Source organism: Scleropages formosus, chromosome 4 (assembly GCF_900964775.1).
Source record: "Scleropages formosus chromosome 4, fSclFor1.1, whole genome shotgun sequence".
Lineage (NCBI taxonomy): Eukaryota > Metazoa > Chordata > Actinopteri > Osteoglossiformes > Osteoglossidae > Scleropages > Scleropages formosus.
The window spans coordinates 32,871,797-32,896,049 of record NC_041809.1 but is presented as its reverse complement, the minus strand read 5'-3'; the positions used below and the strand labels follow the sequence as shown (position 1 = coordinate 32,896,049).

The 24,253-nt window shown below is 38.8% G+C and overlaps 1 protein-coding gene across 2 annotated transcripts in view; it reads right to left on the bottom strand.

Annotated features, from left to right (window-relative positions):
* Positions 1–4,620: 4,620 nt before the first annotated feature.
* gabrg2 (gamma-aminobutyric acid type A receptor subunit gamma2) overlaps positions 4,621–24,253 on the bottom strand; it is a 38,877-nt gene continuing 19,244 nt past the window's right edge. Inside the window, exons 7-11 of one of the 2 annotated variants that reach the window (XM_018751695.2) lie at positions 23,457–23,594; positions 14,494–14,646; positions 11,893–12,098; positions 8,684–8,707; positions 4,621–6,005 (exon numbers count right to left, since the gene is read on the bottom strand). In XM_018751695.2, coding sequence (XP_018607211.2) covers positions 5,727–6,005; positions 8,684–8,707; positions 11,893–12,098; positions 14,494–14,646; positions 23,457–23,594 — 800 coding nt within the window. In that variant the 3' untranslated portion in view covers positions 4,621–5,726. The remainder of the gene's footprint in view (positions 6,006–8,683; positions 8,708–11,892; positions 12,099–14,493; positions 14,647–23,456; positions 23,595–24,253) is intronic. The other variant, XM_029251403.1, reaches the window with a different exon arrangement.

Here is a 24,253-nt window from a genome sequence, read left to right as displayed (position 1 = left end):
AGAATATTAACATTTACTTAGCAGATGCTTTTCTCCAAAGCAACTTCCAATGAACTCTGTGTAGTGTTATCAGCCCACACACCTTATTCACCGCAGTGACTTACGCTGCTAGATACACTACTTACAATGGGTCACTCATCCATACATCAGTGGAACACACTCGCTCTGTCACTCACACACTATGGGTGAACCTGAACAGCATGTCTTCAGAGTGTGGGAGGAAACCAGAGCACCCGGAGGAAACCCACACAGACGCAGGGAGAACACGTAAACTGCATCCAGACTGAGCGGGCATCAACCCCACATCCTGTCGCACCACCCAGGCATTGTGAGACAGCAGCGCTACTCGTTGTACCACCGTGCCACCCGTAATTATTACTTAACATGACTTGCTGGGGGGAAACTATTGAGCTTCGTACTTGTGCAGTGCCTTTTTTTACAAAAATGACTTTGATTCCACATTGTTAGATTACAGCATTGGTTCATTGGATCACATTATCATTCTGTGTTGTGAAAATACATAAATCGATATGAAAAGGAACATAATTAAGCTTCTAGTCATTTCTCTTTCAAACAATAACAAGCTTTTATGGTAGCCTTTTATGTGTAACTACCTTTAAAAGTTATGAGATAACTGATGATAATAGGAATATATTTTATGAATGCTACATTTCCTTGGAATGAGGGGAAGTATGAGAATGTCTCAAGGTATTGTTTTTAATTCACTTGGTATAAAGAAAACATTCTCTAAAGGACAATGGAAATTTAAATTTGATGCCAACGGTGCAAGAAACAGCAAACAATTTATGTTAGTTTATACTTAGTTATTTATGAAATATAGAACATTAGACATTGGTGAAATGCCTGAAAATTGTGAGATAATTTGGATACACTTAATGTACAATATGATGAAAAGACAAATAATCCCCACAGTTTCCGGAATTTTTGCATACTATGTTTAAGATACTCAGTCACGCAAATCTTTCTGAGCTCTCTATCTTCAGGAAACACTTGCCATATAACCTGTGTGGCTGCACAACACAGCAAGGAAAACCAACACAACATCAAACACGGTAAAGCAAGCAGAGCGTCCGCATTTTTACCACTGCCCTTCAGCAAAGAAGGAGCCGACAAAAACACAGCGACAGACGTGTTAAATGCAATTTTTTATTGTAAAATTCCACAGCAGAATGCAGCTCCCTTTATGAAAATGTTTTTTTTTTTTTTCTTCCCAGTACATACAATATATTATGAAGGTCTGAACTACACGTTTCAATTTGGTATGTGAGCCAACAAGTGTACTGTACATACTAACTACGAACTGAACTGCTTTTCCTCGTTCTGCTTTTGAAGAGTTGCAGTTTACTGACTCTTCGGTGTGATGGACTGTATAGCTGTCTGACATCAGAATATTTAACTATATAAATTATTTACATGCTCCCCCAGTACTTCATATTTGAAGTATTTCAAAACAACAGCCTTTGTGTTATTTGCAGTATTTCAAAACAAAATCCTTTCTGTTTTTCCATTTAGTCTTGATATTTAAACATTAAGGTTTTGTACAAGATAAATAGTAGACCTGATGAATCGTGTAGCTGTCTGACATTAGAATATTTAGCTAAATAAATTATTTACATGTGCTCCCCATGTAGGTTCCGTTAGTCGTTTTTCTTAATAAAAGCCTTTCTGTGCCTTCAGTGTTCTGTGACCTTAGAACAATACTTTTTTTTTTTAATTTTATTTTTTAAATCATGAGCGTTGGCAAGAATGTAAATATTTTTAGATGCAGTGTCCAAAAATAACTATGACATTCAGAATCACGAACCTACTCATCGTATGTATAGGATCTAATACAAAATTATAATCCCATACAGCACAGGCTTGTGTTGAAAACCAAAAATATGGTTATGCATAGAATAAACACTAACAAATGAGTTAAGTTAGGATAAAGAACATGTCCATTTTCAATGTCTTAGAAACATTGTTTTAAATGACTAAAATTCTGGTATGATCCATGCTAGCTTTCTGTCAATTATGTTAGAAGTGCTAGTACTGCTGAAAGCATTTCAACAAATACGTTGTTTTCACATTAGGACTTTATATTATAATTCAGACTTGACATCATAAATACAATTTAGAGTGCATCGGCAAATTAAATGTAAAACTGTAAATTGTAAATTTAATACATTGTAAATGTATTAAATATAAAATTGCTTTTGATTTTGGCACTTCCAATATATTTTTGAAACATGTACATTCCCATATACTGCATCATAAAAAACAATAATGGGGAAAATATATAGTAACTTTTTTCTCCGGAACGCATACATGTTCTTTTTTTTAACTTGAGAAAGCATGTTCACTTTAAACATCACAGGTACAGAAACGAATCTTGGCGAAGTGAATATAATACATAAGACAACCTAGGAGTACTAAAAAACAAACAGGATGACCACTCAAGCCCTACCTCTGACAGTTACAGTCTAATGTCATATAGAAATTATGGTTAACGGAATTGTTTTCAAGCTTTTTCCCTGCAGATTCAAAGTCAATTTTCTGAAAAAACTAGCCCCTGGCATCCTCCCCACAATTTTGCAATAACCAGAACTTGGTTTTCCTTTGAATAAGTACACAATCAGAGGGAATGCAGGTGAGTAATGTAAAAAAGCACAATGTGACATTTCAAAAAAGAAAAGTAAACCATGGATTAATAAAAAAAAAAAAAATTAGTGAAAGTTAGTTGATCGGGACTATTTTTTACTTTTCAATGTATTTCTCTAATCTGATGAAATTCTTCTCCTGTGTTTGGAAATGGGTTTCATAAATTCTTAATAAAATTCCTAATACAGAAAAAAAAAGGATTCTCAAGAAATACAGGAAAAAGATCATAAACGTACATAGAGTTTTACAGTAATTTAGCCCTACAGCTTCCAGCAGTTCACTGTACCATGCCAAACTGGTAAGTTTTACTTGATCGTAAATTATGGGCATTTCCATGCTGCATATTCCTCATAATGTTACAATTTCTGACACATAAAGGATACAAGAAAATTGAAGCTTGACTGATGAAATTCATTCCAAAAATTAAAGAAGAAAAACAAAACTTTTTTTAAGGTTTAAGAACTCTGAACATTTTTTTTTTTTTTTTTACCTTTTAAGTGCTTTTATCATTTTATTTTCCACAGTGTTTTTATGGGGCTAAGGCTAATTCATCCCTTCCCGTTTCCTTTCCATTCAGGCTTCAAGTATGTTGTTAGGATGCAGATATTACAAAAATACAAACACTCTCCACAAAGCACTGCATAAGCTCATAGCAATGATACAGGTAGGTAGCTCAACATAGTAAGTCACTTTGGAGAAAAGTGGAGAAATATACCATTTCTGTGCTTTCTACACATATCCACATAAAATACTGTATTTCTGTCTTTCGTGTCGGCTTTAGCATTCTTTTTAAATTAATGATTGCGATCATTATCTGCACTCGCTCATGATATGTTTGAACTAGTGATATCAAGCCAAAAATAAATTAGTAAAGAAATAAATATTTAGATGTAGAAAGGATTTGAGGCAATTAATCGTAATTAATGCTGTTTGTTCCCGTAAACCCTGTAAGTTAAAGGGGATTCCAATAAAAGCCCAAAATTTAGTTCTTTAAAGGTAAAGAAAATTTTTTAATTCAAAGCAAACATGACTGATGCGACCAGGAATCTCATTTTATGACTTGTTTCGTTGAGTCACTTGTGGACCTTGTGCCGACTCTCCATATGCCAGTCATTGTTCCACCTGAGTTCTTAAGATATATTTTGCCCAGTGCTCAGTTGATTGCTGAACGAGTTAAAAGTGTTTATTGAGTGTTTTTTTTTTTTAAATTATGTCAAGTCAAATGTACTAAGGAGGACTAGTAAAACTGAAGACACTGCCACAAGTTCAAATCGTATTAATTATATATGAATATATATCATAATCATAGTGTGTTTCCCTGGTATATGGATAAGTGACCCATGCTAAGTAGTTTATCTAGCAGTGTAAGTCACCTTGGTGAATAAGGTGTGGGCTGATAACACTACATTATGTTGACAAGAAGTTGCTTTGTAGAAAAGCATCTGCCAAATAAAGAAACGTAAACGTAATTACGTTTTAATACAATGGTCATTATTTACTCGTGGAACTGTCCTCTGTTACGTAGTTGTTTTTAGTTTGTTAACAAGTTTGAATCAATTTGAATGACATGCCACTCGGTCAGAATTAACAGAACAAAAACCTGGGTATAAATGGATCTGCCAGGACTATAGTTGAAAATCCCACCCTGTAGAGAAGGCAAAACTCTACAGTTACAGAAAACCACTAAACCTTCTCTGTATAGAATAGTAGTCTTCTAGGTGTGCTTACTGAGCCACAGCTCCCACCTTGACGGTTTACTATTCAAGTCACAACATGCATATATGGCGGAGAAGGAAGATGTGGTAAAAATACAATTAGTTTACATATTAAGTATTTTTGTATTAAGGTAAAAACTCTTACTAAGTTGTTTCTTGAAATCTTGGGAAAATTGTTTTAATCTTTCATTTTCATTTTCAGTCCCACAAGAGAATTTTAATGTTGAAAAGGCAAAAGGCAGGGAAATTAGGCAAAGAGTTAATACGTAAACGTTCCTTTGGAAAATAAATGCTGAATATTTTCCGAGTTTCTTTTGTAATTTTAATGGTGACAATGTTTGTAAGGTATAGGATGCATTTTCAGAACTGCAGCATGTTCTAACACTACACGTAACAAGAAAGAGAAAGAAACCTTTAGGGCTGTAATTACAGTAATAGAGATTCAAGTGCAAAACTCACAGGTGATCCAAAGCCTACGGGACAATAAATAAAGCTTTATTATGCTTACATTTTAACTCCTTATTAGAAAGGAACAATTTCTTTCAGTTTTACTTACAAATGCCTCTTTGCTCTTGACAACATCAGAAGACCTTGATGCAAGTTAATTTTTGGCCTGAAAGGTGCATGCGATAAATATAAATCACTAAAAAGTATTAAATAGTAAAATATATACAGTGGGAACAATGGACTGTAGAACATGTTTTTCCATCCTTGGTTAAAGTCACTTTCTTGCAAACTTTAGGTCAAGAAATCTTTCAGATATTATCAACATTTCTTATTCCTAAATGTACTTCGACAGTTAGGTACTTTCAGAGTTATTTGTTACTTAATGAAATGACGTGGTAGGGGGATATGATGGGATGTTTGAATTATTCTACAAAATAAGGTCTATCACTAGAGAAATACGGATTTTAATCATTTAATCATTCGATAATGGATGTATTGTGCTATTCCACTGTAAAATTTGCCCAGCAATAATTTTGGGCTAAGACAGCCCACACGGTAACATTTCCACCTGCAGATGTCAACTCACCATGCTGCCTGACCAAAAGCAGCCGTGCAACGGTGAGACTGCAAAGGATGACGGAACACTTGCTTTGAGTCAACCTCACTTTGCATTTGAAGAATTCAAAGACGTACTATTGCCCTTTCACTCCTATTTGGTTTTGCTACAAATTTTGCTTGACCCACCCAACCAACCAGAAGCTGGTTTCAAAACTGCACATGTGCAAATGAACTAAACACATACAAAACGAAACAGACTAGCTGCAAGCTTTTTGTTCACTTTCAGGAGACCAAAAAACAAAGTAAGGTTTTGCCAGAATACAGTAAGGCCAGCTACATATGGACCTAGAGATAGAGATAGGAGACCCAGTAGACTAGGTTGAAGAGACCGAAAGCGGTGGGGAAAAAGATGCGGGCATAGGAGTCTATTTTGGCGATGCGGATGTGCAAGCGCCCGTGCCGCCAGGCCCCCGAACGGCAGTCCTCGAAGCAGCAGAAGAAGCTGGTGCAGTCCTTGCCGTCCAGGCACTCATAGCCATACTCCTCGTCCCGCTCCTGCATGTGAGTGGCGTTGTTCATCTGGATGGCGGTGGCAGACCTGGGGCGGATGTCCACTGTAGGTGTCTGTTTTTCCCAGGGAGAGAAGGGAAAGAATAATTCCCTACTTGCCACGAACCATCGGGGACCGGGGTGGGAAACGGACAGGAAGGGAGTGATGGGTGTTGGGCTGATTTATCTCCATTTCGTTTTTCCTTTACAAAATGCAATTTGCACCTTATCTTGTCAACAGAACACAAAAGTGAAACAAGCACAATCTAATTCAATTTGAGTGGCTTTCAGCTTGGTCTGGTTTTTTTATTGTGGAAGAAAGGATGCAAATTGCACCTCTGGGCAAAACCCATGATAAATCTGCCAGATATTTCTTAGGAATTGCTGCTCTTTATTTAGCAGATATATGATGCTAGTGCTGGCCAATTCATAACCTTTGCTCTAATATGGCAACGTATAACAAATGCTTTAGCACAGTGTGCTACAAAGCTGTCGGAACAGATAAGAGGCACACCGTAAACTTTTCAGTATTTTAGTGCAAATTATTTTGAATCAAATTTCAGTTTATGTGAACTGAGAGCAAAACGGTAATGTTCTTGAACTATATCCATAATGAAAATGTGTCATTATTCACTGTGACAAATCTGCTCTTTCTTCAGTTTGCAGGTGACACTAAATTAATGTCATCATTTCAGCAAATCACACAATCAAATTCAACAAGCCTGCTAATATGTACTTTCATAGCTGGATGTGACAGTACATGCTAATGCTGTACTGACTGTGCGGCGTTTAGAGAAGGGTTGGGCATGGCTATTCATCCGAAGCTATACAGTATTTTGGTTGTCTTTCCAGCTGGGCTCTTAATTGCTCAGCCTTGATTGCGGTTTTGATTGAATGCATTGTACAATTTGAATCACGTTAAACCAAAGGCGTTAGTTGACGCTCAGTGAAATTTTTCAACTGTATTAAACCAAATTATTGTTATCTAAGTAACAGAATCATGCAAATAAAAAGTAATGATGTTTCTTAATGATTTTATTCTTAGGGTTAGGATTATTTAGCAATTTAAATAAATCTCTGTAATCGAACAATTAAATAGTAGAGGGCTGATAACCTTAAGTTAAGCAGGAATTTGTGTTCATTTGAAACTTCATATTTTTTTTTAATGTTTTGTAGTATTAATTAAAATTAATTATTAAACAAATATTTTTAAATAATTATTAATAATTAATTGCTCAGAAATAACTGCTTTAAGGAGCTATATAAAGTAAAAATGTAAATTAAATGTGCTTTCAGAATAAGCTTTGACCTGCCATTCTGGTAATTTTATACTGGCAGTAATGCATGGTAAGGTTTGTTTTTTTATATTTTTTAACTATTTTAGTGTATCAGGTGCTTTTATGATTTCGTAACTTTCGTTCATTCAAATATATTTAGAGGAAAGCGACTCAGTAGCTAATACACTTCCTTTTTCTCACCACTCCCCTCCTCTGAAAATTGCCCAGCACTAGTATACAAGGTTCTTGAGAACCCTTTGGAAAATTGGCCTCCCAGCTTTGTCGCAGGGACAGAATTGGGAGATTTTGGCGGGCTGGCAGATACTGCAACTGGGGGTCTGGGACATGGCTCAGTTCTCAAAGGGTCACCCTAGGAGCTGGTGAAAGCTGAAGCACAGCAGTGCAAAATCACAGACCGGCCACAGACACCAGGAACATAGGGCAAGAAAAGAAAAGAAAAAAAAAAACATCAAAGTGGCATCTTTAACTGGGCAAGAAAGAAAACCTCCAGGGAAGAGAGCAGGGTAAAGCTGAGGGGCCTTTGTCACAAATTCAAATCTCGATCAATAAATTATTATTATTATTATTATTATTATTATTATTATTCTCAGCTGGCACATTTATCTAGTTCAAATTACAATTTTGCCATTCCTATAAGCATAGGTTTTCCTGGAGCGATTCAAAGTAAATACCTGGCTCAAGCACCCCAGCCCTTAAATTAAAGGTCCACATTCTCACCACTGTCGCTGCTCAGCCATGCTATAACCTCATGGGAAAAAATCAGTATAAAAGCGCTTATGGTTTAATGATTTCAAAAATGAACATATTATGATTTTCTTTCCAGCCAAGACGTTCTGGATTTGAACAGTGACTCTATCCCATGATTGCTGGTGCCTCCTGGCATCGCTCCTATGAGTATGCTGTGCACTTTGAGCTTGGGGACGTGACCCATTCTAAAACTGATGGCAGCTAATGAGGCTTCACATGGTGTTGTCTATTTCAGTCGGTTGAGGCTTTGCTGACAATAGCAAGAGTAAATGACCTCATAAACAACACAGTTAGCCTTCTACATGACCAGCCAAGCAAAGAATAATTTATTTCTGCTGCCAGGTAACAGCAGAAAGTCGACACAGCACAGGAGCCAGGCACATGTAATAAAACCTTTACGGTTTATAATTAAGCATTTGTCTAAGTCAAAAGTGAAGGCGTAAACGTCTGTTGACAGAAGTGAAGAGTCGACAATTTATTGTCAAAATGACATCTGTATACTGTAAATAGATCTTACTGAATATAATCGTTCCAGGAAACACTGTTGTTCAATTTATTGCACTGCTGTTGGAGGGTAGTCAGCATGTGTGTGTGTCACAGTGTGAGAGACACGAGACCAGAAGCAGTGGCGTGCGCGTGACTAAAGAGGCCAAGTGCAGTAGACACATGCAATATGCAATAATCTCCGTACGGACACAAGCAATATACCTTTGAGGAAAACAGCCGGAGGAGCTTAAATTCACACGGGAAACAAAGAATGTGTGGCGTTAGAAGAGAACGACAAAAGAAGGAACGTAAAACAAACAGAAAGTCACACACTTTGATAATCTGTCATTGGACTGGAAGTGGAGAAGGTGACATACAGTATGAGAAGAAAAATGTACAGGAAACACTGGAATCAGGATGCATCTGAATCAAGACTAGGTTCGCTTCCACTAGACGTTTTGCACAAAGTAGTTTGCGGATGAGGAACTTTATCGGCGCCGACCTCAGGGGTGCAGCCTAATGCAAATTACAGCAAATATTAGCAAAGTAAGTTCTGTTTAGTCTGCCATACAGGATCTTGTTTATGTAAATATTTAAAAAACATAAAATCTCAGAGGTTGTACTATTCCCAGGTCTGACTGATTTCTATCTTATCGATCCGTCTGTAGTTTATCCACAAAAACAGAGACGTTTTAAAAGAAACAATATATGCACACCCATCCACCTTCCATTCGACGTAATTTGTTCCTCATTATCTGTCCGTAAGATGAACTTCCTGATGCCGAAGAAGCTGTTCCCAGCATTTCTTATAAAGAAAATTTTAGTTTGTTCTGGGGTTCACAAAATATCATTTAGAAAGTACATTTAAAGGTAGTCCTTGACTTACAACAAGGTTCTATTCTGACAACCTCGCTGAGCCGACTTAGTCGTAAGTCGCAAATCCGTTTATATTGTACAGGTGGTCCCCGATTTACGGTGGGGTTACGTTCCGCGAAACCCATCATAAGTCGAAAATATTGTAATATGAAAATACATTTAATGCACACCTCTGCATGACAGACTGGGAGATGTGGATCGCTGCCGCTGACCAGCATCGCGAGAGAATTATCGCACCGCGTATCGCTTGCCCGGGAAAAAAAATCGAAATTCAAAATTCGAAGTACAGTTTCTACTGAATGTCTATCACCAGCTCACCATTGTAAAGTCGAAAAAATAATAATCGAATCATTGTAAATCGGGGACCACCTGCATTATATGAACCATAAAGGCATATGAACAATCAACACGGATGAATTCCATGTTGCATAATAGGGCTTTGTTATATATTTTCACCATCTCACACATTATTCAGGTAAAAAAAATACTAACGTGGAATATTAAGGTAAAAACAGCATTAGCTGTGGTTGTATATGCAATACAACATTATAATTATATTTTCATAATGTATTATTATTTTTTTCATTTCTGTATCTCTTTTCTGCACCACTGGACTACTCGTGTTTTCTCTTGATCATCAATAAAAACAGGAACTTTAATGGAAAATAAAACCAAGTTTCTGTCAACAAAAAAAAAATGCTGTTAGACACACTGACAATCAGTAATTGATATGGGTGCCTGGTTATAGCCTCTCCAACAAATGTTATCATACAGTGGATCAAGTGGTCATTTATGCCCTTTGTAACTAAACATTGGGATTCAGAAACAATATAATAAGGTTGATGGGATGACTGTTGTAAATCCAGGTGGTAAGTGGCATATGTCATAAGTCGAGGACCACCTGTATATTTATTCATTTAACAGACATTTTTCTTAAAAGCAATGAACATATCAGCGTTATCAAAAAAGGGTGGTTACGGGTATAGTGGGTTATGAATAGTCTTCCGGCAGAGTACAAGATTCCTGACTATTTTCACATTTAAATGGAAACAGTGGTGCAAGACTAATTTTTAACAGCTTTTTTTCAACTGTCTAAGAAGTATATGAGTGAAAGAAGTTAAACTGGATGTTGAAATTTGAGCAATCTGAGGGCATAGTTGATCATTTTCTGGACTTTGGCTATGATGTAACATGATATATATTAAGTATGCAAGTGGGCTCTGGAGCACTTTTAGGGTAAGTACCATGCTCGAATGTAGTAACATACTGTACTATAGTACTCTAGCAAGAGCAGGATTTGATCTCAGGCTGAAAGGCTACAGCTGTAACCAAGTCGCTATTCATCATGGGCCCATAATGAGACCAAAACAAACACAAATTACGCATTTGTTCCCAGAATCCAAAACCCGAACTCACAGCTGTTTTTGTACTCCTCCACTGGGACTAGCTGCCAATCTTAGCAGGTGGTCCATTCAGTTCGCTTGGAGATTTATCACCCGAACGGCTTTACCTAGAGACAGAAAAGTCCCAGTAGGGACCTGTACCGCAAAAGTTCTTGTACTTGGACCAATGGTACAAATAATCAAAGTCCAGAAAACAAATGCTCATATATCAACTGTCCATATAATGGTAGATGGGTGCATGTATAATTTGCTTTCTTTGAATAAATTCAATAAGTATCAAAAATATGAATTCACTTCAGTTGTTGGACATCAGCAATTAATACAGGGGTTGAAAAAAGAAAAGTATATTGTGTGAAATGGTCAAAGTGTTTAACTTAAATGAGCCATTTAGATGCAAACTAGCATAGATCCTGCGCTTGGTGAATTACAATAATAAAAAAAAAATTATTACATGTACATCTTCAATGAGCACAGATAGAATACGAACTAGTTAACTAAACTAAAATTCATATTTTTTTGCCATTACATGTGCATGATCAAGAAATAGATACTTTTAAAAGATCACACAAGCACAGAAATATAAAACTGTTAGTTTAGTAATTAAATCTATCCTAGCCCGTGTATTTACAGCTCTGTAATGTAATGTACTCTAGTGTACTCAGTGCACCCACCAACCCCCCACACTTTTGGTAGCGCCTCAGACTAACATTCATCCTCTAGTCGCCATCCAAGGAAAGGCCAAAATAGTTAGAAAAAAAAAATCAGCAGCACCTCCAGTCTCTCTAAGAAGTGTTCTAATGTGAAATTTATTTTTATCTAAAGAAAAAGGAGAGAAAGTTCACAAGGTACACCACAGATTGAATCTTTTTAATCCTTTTAATCTATCTGTAATATGAACTCCAGATGCACTTGCTATCGAATTGATCATTAGCATCTTGCCATTTTAATTCAACACTGAAATTAAATTACATTTTGAAGCCAGTAATTAATATCAGGGTACACAGAAACTCATGTCAAAAACAGAAAGTAATTATATCTATAGAAAGAAGTACCGTTTAAAATAAATGGTATCTTTTCATGAAGCTGCTGTCATGATGTAATGTGCAACGACTGATTTAAGGATCAAATGTCACAATTTGGTTCAAAACTCACCGGGTTTTTCTTCTTCTTGTCCTTTTTCTGGCTGGGCTTTCTGTTGCTCACAAAGTAGTGGAGCGTCCCGTACTCAATCAGAGCGGCAAAGACGAAAATGAAGCAAACGGACACAAAGAGGTCCATGGCTGTCACGTAGGAGACCTTGGGGAGGGACTTTCTGGCAATTGTGCTGAGGGTGGTCATGGTCAGCACGGTGGTAATGCCTGCAAAGAGACAAGCCAGACAGTCACAAGTGCCTCAAAGGAATGACAATGATGGTAAGGCGGCTATCTAAACAAAAACGAAAGCAGCACTTCACAAAAGAAAAGCTGGAGTTTATTTGAAAGGCCTGAAAACTTTGAAAAATATTTCTTAAATGTACTGATTGCACACTAAATTGTTTTTAGACATATTATATGCTTTATATTTTACAGAATTTTACATGGCATTTCTAAACATATGCAGTTGACCCTTGAACAGCGCAGGACTTAGGGGCACCGACCCCCCATGCAGTCGAAAATCCATGTATAACTTTTGACTCCCCAAAACTGAACTACTAATAGCCTACTGTTGACCAGAAGCCTTACCAATAACATAAACAGTAGATTAACACATATTTTACATTTACATTTATCTGACACTTTTCTCCAAAGCGACTTATACTGTTAAGGTTAGAATTATTACAAGCTTACAATTATTTACCCATTTATACACCTGGGTCGTTCTTACCGAAACAATTTAGGGTAAGTACCTTCCTCAAGGGTACTATAGCCAGAGGTGGAGAATAAACCTAGGACCTTTTTGGGTCCAAAGGCAACAGCTCTAACCACTATTCTAATAGCTGTCTGATTTTGTATGTTATACAGTATGTATTATTTACTGTATTTTTACAATAAAGTAAGCTAGAGAAAATAGATACCGCAAGTTTACGTTGTCTGTTTAAAAGATGAATTGTCTGTCTGTCTGTCTGTCAGTACACTAATATTGTCTTATGTGATACAAAACACCGTAGATGTTATACATATTATGCATATATTTACGGTAGTAAATGATAAAATAGACTAGTATCTACATATATTTTTTGTATTCATGACACCTGACTTTTTCTTAATTTTTTCGATATTTCTAGGCTACGTGGTTCGTTTGCGAGTTTTTTCAAATTGCCACAGATCTCCAAAAAAATTTTCCATATATTTATTGAAAAAAGTGCAAGTATAAGTGGACCCGTGCAGTTAAAACCCGTGTTGTTCAAGGGTCAATGACACTATAACTGTAGTATGTATGACTGTATGTATGACTGTATGTATGTATGTATGACTGTAGTATGTATAACTGTATGACTGTAATGACACTATAGGCTCATTTGGGACTGATGTCACAGCTCTGAGTCTTTCTTTAAAGAAATAGAAACATGGCTATTTCCACTTCTCTCAGTCAGCAATGAAGGGATACAGAGTCCATTCAAAGACATTAAACCAATTGTCTATTTCAGGCTCTGTTAGAAAACGGAACCAAAGATCGAGACCTTAACGGCACACGTGTTACGAGGTTACAAACATGGCGTGACCTATAAAATAATTTTGGTTGTGCCAGCATAATGTCAGATGGAATAAAATGATAAATTAACAATTACTGCACACACCGAATCAGGAAAACAAATACATTAAAATGACAGTCATGCTACTGGCAAGCCATGGGATCACGGTGTATGTAATTCTGTGGGAAAGGCCAAAATCAGTAGTCACAGGCCATCTCATTCCGCATCCCTCAGCCCTTGAGATCAATCCAAGAAGCATTACGGTGGACCATCTGGTGTGATGTGTTCTGAACTGTGAGGAACAGGATGACCGCAGAACGACCCTTAAATGAATTAAACAAAGATTGCATAGAAAAGTGTCTCAAGATCCTCAGGATCATGCAGTTGAAAGAACAAAATGTAAAAGAATGACAGATTTTTTAATTTAACGTTAATACCGTCATACATGCTGCATTAAAATACCAAAAGACGGTACAATAATAAATATTACAATATTATTACAATATTATTATACAATAATAAATATTAAATATGATAATAACAAATATAAAATATGATAATACTAAGAGGAAAAACAATGACATCAAAATTATTAATCCCTACCAGCTACCAAGTCTCTCCTTTTACAATCTGTCTGAATGTTTCTATGAAAATGTCATTAATGTTAACATCACCGGTTGTTCTGGAAAGATGCAAAATACTAAAAATCTTGTGGTTTTCTCTCTTCTCTATATATTGTGTTGAGAAAGATTCAGAAGATTGTGTTTGATATATTCCAAATTTTTAATACTGTGATTCCAAACAGTAGCTACTTCTGTTGCAGTCACTTATGAGCAATAGTGGGAATTTCAAGACTTCTTTTTAAGAGAGGGGACAGAATAATATTGCCTTGAGATAAAAACACTGGTATAACAGAGATGCAATGAAGGAATAAATATGTTATAAATCATCTTCTCTGTGCTCCTACTATGGGTCAGGTTCGAGGAAGACTGGTCTAGCCTTCTTTAGGAGGAAGGAAATGATTAGATCAGGAAATTCCACCGATGGAAGGTACAGTAGTTTGCTGAGTTTCTTTTTTTCACCTAAAGATGTCCTTGCTGGCACAGCATCCTTGTTGATCCAGAAGGACACCCAGGAGAGGACAACAATGAGGGTGCAGGGGATATACGTCTGGATGGTGAAGTAGCCCATCCTCCTGCTCAGCTCAAAGAAGACAGTCAGCACAACGTAGTCTCCTGGAAGAAGGGTCGGGGGCACAAAATTACGAGGAAATAAGGGAACTGTAGAAATTGGTCAAAGTAGGCATTCAATCACAGAAAAGGCCATGGATTAATAACTGAGTACATTAGGACTGTTGAGTTCTGTTTCCAGTCAATTGGCTAGAACACCAGATGATGTAGGGTTACCACAAATATTTAGTTTTAACTGAACCACAAATAAATAGGGGAGAAAGTCTGCTCCTGTACCTCTGGCTCTCAAGATTTAGACAGATCTACTTCTCGAGTTCTCCGCGCCCTTGCTTCTGCAAATCACCCCGGCCGACAGTAAGGATGGCTGTCTTGAGTCGCGGTTTCATTCATTTGCAAAGCGACGTTTACTGAGAGAAAGAGTAAGCTCAATGGTGCTGCAGCATAGTTGCGACTCAGATATGAACCTGGTCTGAGACTTGAGCTTTCCGATAACCAAACCAAAACACTTTTCCACACTGAGGTTGAGATCAGAACCGACAACATTCTTTCTCCGCTTCACTGGCAAAACCTGTAAACTGTAAATATAGTTCACCCTTGAACAACACGGTTTTGAACTGCGTGGGTCCACTTATACGTGGATTTTTTTCTAAAAAATATATGGGAACATTTTTTGGAGATTTGCGACAATTTGAAAAAACTTGCAGACGAGGTGCGCAGCCTCGAAATATTGGAAAAAAAGTTAGGTATGTCATGAATGCATAAAATATATGTAGATACGAGTCTATTTTATGGGGGGTGCGGTGGCGCAGTGGGTTGGACCGGGTCCTGCTCTCTGGTGGGTGTGGGGTTCGAGTCCCGCTTGGGGTGCCTTGCGACGGACCGGCGTCCCGTCCTGGGTGTGTCCCCTCCCCCTCCGGCCTTACGCCCTGTGTTGCCGGGTTAGGCTCCGGCTCCGGCTCCCCGCGACCCCGCATGGGACAAGCGGTTCGGACAAAGTGTACTCTATTTTATTATTTACTACCATAAAATATAGATGTAATACATATAACATTAACAGTGCTTTGTATCATATAAGACAATATTGATGTACGTACTGAGAGACAATTCATCTTGTAAACAGACTATGTAAACTTACGGTATAGATAAATACAGTCAGTAATGTAAATGTATTTTTTCTTCCTTTTGATTTTCTTAACATTTTCTTTTCTCTAGCTTACTTTATTGTAAGAATACAATATATAATATATATAGCAAACAAAATATGTGTTAATCGACTGTTTATGTTATTGGTAAGGCTTCCGGTCAACAGTAGGCTTTTAGTAGTTAAGTTTTTGGGGAATCGAAAGCTTTAAATGGGTTTTCGACCGCACGGGGGATCGGTGCCCGTAACCCCCCGCGTTGTTCAAGGGTCAACTGTATACCTGAAGCATATATTTAAGCACCTCCTTCTGACCGCCCCCGTGACGCTTGTTTTCATGAACACGGCATTAGACAGACCCCCTTGCAGCTGAGAAAGAGCAGGTGAATAGACGTTATCTGCCTTTGTCACCCATGTTTACCCCCACATTACTATTCATAATGTGGGACTCTGTCCTGCGGGTCTAATACCGTTCAAAAAACACTGCTTGTAGCACAGATGACTGTTTGTGGCTGTTGTGATGGGGACTGTAAAGCAAGAAGGAAGTGAACAACATCTATTTGTCACGCCCACGCCCGCAGCACAACCACAAGCACCTGGTCACAATTAACGCAGCCGGGTATAAAGAGCACCAGTCCGCCGCTTCCCGGTTGCGGAATCTCTTTGAGACAACCGCCCCTCATGCGTTCATGACACTTCCACAGCACCTTACCTGTCCTTCTCCGTGCATCTCCCTCCTTGTTCCCTCGCCCGTCTCCACGTCCCTGTTCCTGTCTCCTACGGCATCGAACGTCGCTTCGCTTCATCGAGCGCACTTCGGATTCTATTCTCGGACCACATTTGCACCTCGGATTTAATCATGCTTGTCCCAGACTATGAGTATTGCTTTGCTCCTTGTTTCTTTGCAATAAATGATCCCGCGATTGGGTCCACACCCAGGTCTCCAGTCCGCTCTACGCGCCACTATTATGACCTTTTAAGGAAGACTATATATCTACTACATATCTAATTTGAGAACATTAATGGACAGCATGACATACATGTACAATTTAAAATATATATTTTACAAACCGGTCTCCTGGAACGATTCCGAGATGCTTACAGGACTTAAATTTGAAAGGATAATATACATTCATCCACGTCATTAATCTTACAGTTGCGGCAGTCCACCGAGAGTCAATTTGCTCCGACAGAGAGCAGGATCAGTCTGGCAATGCTTCACGAAGAAGGGGAAGCAAGATGTTCCAAGCTTTCTTCTCGTCTGACAAGGACCAAATAGTCACGCAGCGTTTTTTGTCGTTACAATAAATCAGTGTGATTATGAAAATGATAAAAGAACCCAGCTGTTCCCAGCAGAGCTGATATTTATGCCAAAATCTATTTAGCTAAATAATTTTTATAGCACAAAGTTTTTTGTGGGTTTTATTACTTATGGCTTCATCACCAGAGAGCTGGGAAAAAACTGGCCAGAGATAAACCGCAAAGTAACAAATATCATCTCTAATTTGTTTTCTTCTCTGGAGAACTGGGCTTGTTTTCTAGACATTAATCTTTATATCATAGTTCCCTTCTTCAGGACCTTTCAGAAAACCCAATGCTGCAATCAGCTCTATCACTAAAGACTTAGGGAGAACAATAACACCTCGACAGTAAAGATAATTCCTATAGCTGCCATATCTAAACCCTTTGGGGCAAAAGCTTGATGAACTTTCTTTATTAAAGAAAATTCAACAACTGATATGATCATCTGTGTCAGGGGTACTGAACCTTCCTTCAAGCGGGCCTAAGTTATATAGACTTTCATCCCGGTGCACATCGTGGAACGTATTAAACCGAAATACATCACACGACCGCTTTGTTAAACGCCTGGAACTTCAGATAATTTTCTTAAAGCATGAACGACGTTTCTGACGAGAAAAGTGTCTCCAGGTCATTTTTGCAATTTGACGTGTGTTGTTGCGAAAATGGCAAAATTGTAGTATCTAACAAGGATGCTGGTTCACAGAAAAGCCCACAAGAAAGATTGTTTGTCTCTTTTTTGGATAGGCCGTTGGATGGTAGTCAACGAGAACTCCTTCGCAGCATACGAACACACTGATGGAAGGAACAGCTGCTGAGACGGCGCTCTCCGGGTTCCGTCATTCCAACGCAACTCATCTGGACAGTCACCTAACGTTGGATTTCCATTTGGTACAATTGACAGCTGCTACTATCAAAGTGCTCTGTAGCTGAAATGGCCCATTGTTTCTTTTTTTTTCTGCACATAGAGGAAGTACGTCATCACCCTGCCAAACATTAAGCCAGGGTGCTTCGTGTGGTCAGGTCCAGTTACAGTCTGTCACTTGTAATATTTCTTGTGTATAATGCGTAGGAAAAAAATTACTTAATGGATGCATTTAAGATTTTTTTTTTTTTTATTTTCAGGAATATTGCTTTCATTGCATTCGATTCATTCCTAATCATAACCCGCAAAATTCAATTTAGAATGAAAAACTCTCGCACGAAAGCCTCCAAGGATTTTTTTGGTTCCTCATTCAAAAATGTGAGCACACATCTATTCATGTTATGAAATATGCAATTCCTGCCTGATTACATAACTTAGCGAGGCTGCATTTAACACACAGAGTAATGTATTTCCAACCCCTCCAGTCATCTGCTGTAACTGGTTTGGGGGAAGCTTATCTTCACAGAACAATCAGAGCACTGATGAACTAATCCTAATCCTGCATGCATCGGGGAGAAACAAGACAATCTGCATTTCAAAAGACGAGCTACAGTCAGGAAAGATGCGACAAGGGAACTGGGCGCCGCAGTGATGTCGCACTGCAGTCTTTGCCAAGGAACGCTGAGCAACCCAGTCCATTGGGTTGAGCTTCTCACGCCTTTCCACTGCCCTCCAGCCTCAGTGTGCATATAAACGTTTCGGACCCGTTAAATGGTGCCACAAACACATAAAACTATAAGTACAGGCGGTCCTCGATTTACGATGGTTCGACTTACGATTTTTTCGACTTTACGATGGTGAGCTGGCGATAGACATCCACTAGAAACCGTACTTCAGATTTTGAATTTTGATTTTTTTCCCGGGCAAGCGATATGCGGTGCGATACTCTCTTGCGATGCTGGGCAGCAACAGCGTTCCACATCTCTCAGTCTGTCAGACAGAGGTGTGTATTAGGTGCATTAAATGCATTTTCGACTTAGGATATTTTCAATTTATGATGGGTTTCGCGGAACGTAACCCCATCATAAATTGGGGACCTCCTGTACATACATTCGTCTCGACTTACAAGTCTTGAGAAGTTTAGGAAAAGAAAAACTGCCCGCTTTTCCATTAATTGTAAATCTTGTCAGTTTTCATTCAAATTTCAAATTCCCGAGTTGGTCTAACTGCCCAGGGACTCATCGCTTATAGAGACTGTTTAGAAACACACATGTCAAGCACTGACCACTGGCAAGACCCAATCCTGAACCCAAATCTGACAAATAAAGACTATGGTTTTAGAGCTGAACAGTGTCAAATCTTCAGCCTTTACAGTTCAGGAAAGGATATGATGCCAAAAAAACGTGTCTAGCTATATATGGGCGGCACGGTCGCTCAATATGTGTGGAGTTTGCATGTTCTGCCTGTGTGAGTTTCCTCTAGGTGCTCTGGTTTCCTCCCACAGTCCAAAGACATGCTGCTCAAGTTCAGCCATAGTGTGTGAGTGACAGAGAGAGTGTGTGTGTTCCACTGATGTATGGATGAGTGACCCAGTGCAAGTAGTGTATCTAGCAGTGTAAGTCACCGAGGTGAATAAGGTGGGTGGGCTGATAACACTAGATAGAGTTCATTGGAAGCTGCTCTGGAGAAAAGCATCTGCTAAATAAATAAATGTAAATATGTATTTGAGTCACATAGGACTGAGGAAATCTCAAAATGGCACCCATTCCAGACTCACTCGTCTCATTCCCTGACAAACACTTAGTTCTGGTTCATTAAAAATGTGCTGTGCTTAGTCTGTGAGCCAGTCTTTCACCTGAACAGGATCTTAAAAGTTTCCCAGTGTTGCTCTCATGTCCAGTTTAAGCTATGTCTTACCTCTCCGTTCCTCCACTGCCGCTTGAAACGGCATAACGCTAATCCGAAGGGATCAGAGAAGAGGAATTGTTAGACTTCCGAGACAAAATGAAAGCACCAAGTCCACCCTTAAATGGGGCGCCAGGGATCTTCACAAATATTCAGTGCAGTCAGGTGGGCAGTTCGGAGAACCAGCACCTACTTGAGTCACTGCATCTTGTTATTCACAAAGACACGAGCTGCTAAAAGATGCCAAGGCTATAATTTCTGAAAATAAATGAGTTTTTGAACCGCAGGTGTTCGTCATTCGAACTCTTCACACTAATTCGCAAACAAATAAGCCCAGCAGAATGTATACTGGGATGTGACCTAATCACGGCTCCCAGAGGCAACCATAACATACTACATTTTCCATTATTCTAAATGCAATTGCTTCATCATGCCATTTTTGCCTCCAGTAAAGCTGTAAGAATTAGAATTTTAAAAATGGAGTAGAACATTGTGTACTGCAGTACTAGATGGATCACAATCATTCTGAAAAGTACATGCCTGTCTGGTGGTGGAGGTGGTGTTCAGTGCAGAAGAGTACAGATCGCACCTCAAAATTATTAGTAGCCTCCGTTGTCTGCCTGTTAATTACGGATTCATCGCTGTACGAAAGGGTTGGGAATAAAAAATAACCAAAAAGTTGGCCTTTAACTGTTTTAATTGGATGGTCAACCAACCCGAGTCTAACTTGTTCACAGGAAGCCATTACAAAGGCAGAGTACTTCAAAAATGACTTGTCATTGTAGACACTGGACCTTTTGTAAATAAATAAATAAATAAATAAATAAAAATTCCTGTGCACTGCAGTTTGGGTTCCTCGTTGAGTCCCGTCCTTAGCTTGGCCGCTGTGTGCCAACATAGATGAACATATCTTACTTCAGCCTGTCTCTATTAAGTCTGAGACATTGACTTTGCTTGAGCTTCAGCACATTTGGTTATCTTCTCCAGGCAAGCTGCAAACTTCTGAATACCTTTCCAATGGACCTCAGCTCCTGCGGGATTTCTGAGACATCCAAAAGAGGTTGCAATATCGTTGGCGGTCCCCCCCCTTTAGTGGACCGCCTCAGAATAAATTGAGTTACATGCCTCCTGAAAGTCAAATTCTCAATCCACATATCCATTTATACGGAGAGTGTGCGGAATATATGTGCCAGGCAGGCAAAAAAAAAAAAAAAAATCGCAAAAGAGCCGTGAGGCAAAACCATGAAAAACATCCACTCCAGAGAAATACATCAAGCGGAGATTTAATCAAAGATCTGAAGGCATGGAGGAAACAACGCTCAATGTGCTGCTGTTCTACGCTACGTCAAAGTTCAACTACTAGTGTTTAAGCGCGGTGCCACGTCGTCATGCTGCAGATTAATTTCCAGGAAATCACTGTAGTTGTTTTCTTCTCCAGCTTCTAAACATATCGTTACATCCTCAGAGAAGAAAGGGTTATAAATATTTATTTTGAATGTATCGAGTTACAAAATTCTTTGAAATGCTAGAAAAAGTAAGATAATTAATTTCAAACAAGACGGCAATAAATTCGTTCTTTTTGCATGTGCAGGACTTGGTTGCATTCCGTAGTGTGGCGTTCCTCCTGATTTTTCCCGCCAAAATCTGAATAGCAAATTATGACCCATTATCAAAGGGGAATATTGATGTATCCCAAGTCTTACGTGACAAAAATGATGTGCACAGAGCAGGATTTCAGATGTACACAAGAGAATTTAGAAGATCGTGTTATTAATAGCTTGTTCCATCACAAATGGACCATCATACACAGTCTTAAAATGAAACTCGGATCATAAACGAAAACTGGAGGCAATCGGTAATAAGAACTGATGCTACAGAACACCAGATGGCAAAGGCTACTGATTACTTTCCGCTAGATGGAGTTGCCTCTGCTATTTTAAACGGTCCATTTTTGATGCGTTATTTCAACCCGTTTGTTCTGATGACGTACTCAGAGGAAGGGTATTAAAAACAGGGAAGCTCTTTTCCAGTGGCGCTAATTGTGAAATAAATATCTAAAAACCGCTTGTTTTGTTTGACTGATGAACATGACTGGTGGTTCGGGAAGCACCTGTCTCTACCTCTACTGGGATTGATCTCTCATGTTTGTCTGGACAGATGGGTTTTGGGGCCACAAGACAATACCACAGCCAGAGTGGGTGTGCAATGGAAAAATATATAATTCTTACAATTTTACTTAAGTACAAAGAAACATCAGTTTCAATATGTTCTATAATGTAGCACTGAAACCTAACAATGACACCAGGGTGGGGGTGCAGTATTTATTGTCATTCAGACGTGCAAAAATTATTGATATTTAAACGTTTAAACGTTAGATCTCCAGTAGCACCGTGAACATCCCGTCGTTAGTTGATGGATTAAATGCTTTTTTTAGTTGTGTCCTCACTCAAAGGCAGCAGACCCTTCAAATGCTGCTGACAGACAGCGGCGGACGGGTGATCTGGATTAGGCCTTGCTGACATCTGTACACAGAGAGCCTTCTCTCCCCTGACATGGCCCGTTGAGGCAGCGGAGCGATGCGAAATGGGCTCGAGACCGCTGACGGCACAAGAAACAGAGCCCACAACAAGCCGGAGTGGCTAGGACGACGACGACGACGACAATGTATTTCACATGTTCAAAAAATACAAAGTGGATAAAAATGGTCCAGCCTACCAAACAGAACAGAATTAAATACTGCTAAATACAAAGGGACAATCTGCTTTTTCTGGCCACTCACCAGAATTTGCTGTTTTCTCAGAATCTGTGTAGCTTGTTTGGCCGCGTGCTGCAATTTTGTGTAATTGCTGTATAACTAACACATCCCACTCGGGTAATTTTTACTTAAATATCACCATCACATCTCCGACATGTTAAAAAAGGGCAGGATTACAGCTTACAGCACAGTACGACAGACTCCGCTGTTGACATGCTTGAATTTTCTGATTAAAAATCTATTTTGATGCAAACACACAAAGCACCCATTGAAAATCTACACAGCTGTCCAAATGCAGCAAAATGCTATGGTTGAAATCAAAAATACTTGGTAATATAGCCTACAAAATACATAATGCATTGGGGACAATGCTGCAAACTAGCGCAGTTTTGCCTGGTCAGCAAAAACAACTGCAACAACAAGAGTAATAATAATACACAAATAAACAGGTGTTTTACATTTCTCAGCATCCCTGCTTTTTTTTTTCTTTTTTTTTTTTTGCCGGGACGGCCCAAAGTATGTAAATTATCCTATATAATAATGGAAATCTATAAAGTTTTTCTGGACATTTCTTGAGGCCTTCAAAGGACATAAATTATTTAAAAGGCATTGTTGCACCTTGAATGCAGAAACCAAGTGGACTTGGTTCCGGTCTGATACATTATTTTCTTTCAGGAAACATTTTCGTCGTATTTCTGGAGCCAAAAGATGACATGTTATGCCAGTAGAAATCTAAAGCTCAGAAAAGAACAAGGTGAATTTTTTTTTTCACCTAAGTGTTCTATGTAAGTTGATATTGTCTGATATCGGGCAGAATGTTAGAAATGGTGGAAAAGCTTTGTTTGATAGGCCTGAGGATACTTCTATGAACCAGGTGGTCCATTGAACCATACCTGATACAGTCCTCACTATCTCGGAGGTGTTCCGGAGACCCACGAACGAGAACTGGTATAGTCTCCATGAGCGAATGTCTCCCACCTCCACCGAACTCCTCTTCCACCTGTAGACAATCTCCTCTTTGGGGTAGCCATCTCAAGGTCGCAGAGGGGGAAAACAGTTTGGACGTTAGAGCTGGGACACCCATGGAAAACAGGAATTTCCTCAAACGCGGACACGACATTCAGCTCTTGTGTGTGTATGTGTGTGTGTGTAACGTAATGTTATTTGGAATCGAGGCTATAAGCTCAAATAGATCTGCAGTTGAATTTTAACTGCAGTTCAAATGACTGAGTTCATTCCAATTATATGTGACTTCAAGTGAGTTCAGTCCAAATTCAGCACTGAAGAGAAAAAAGCAATATTGTCACACTGCTAATTATGGTGGTAGTATACAGTATAATGGTTTCACAATGCCAGTTTAATGGGATTCTTAATTGAACAGCCCACAGCCATGCTATAACGGGGGATTGATGGATTTTCAACACACAAATATTATGACAGGTGATAGCAGGTTCTATTCTTCATGCTCCCCCGTGATAGGCCTTCCAATTGCTCTGATGGATTCGCTTGGGAATAAATTATTGATTCAAATTTTCTTTGAAAAATTGGTGCACTTTGCTACATTTTGCTTCATCTTAGAAGGAGTGTTCGCGAATGAATATACATTCTGGACACACTTTGGGAAGTCTGCAACATCTTGCGGTATATAAAAATAGACGCAATGTGTTGAAATCAATTCCAAGTACTCGTC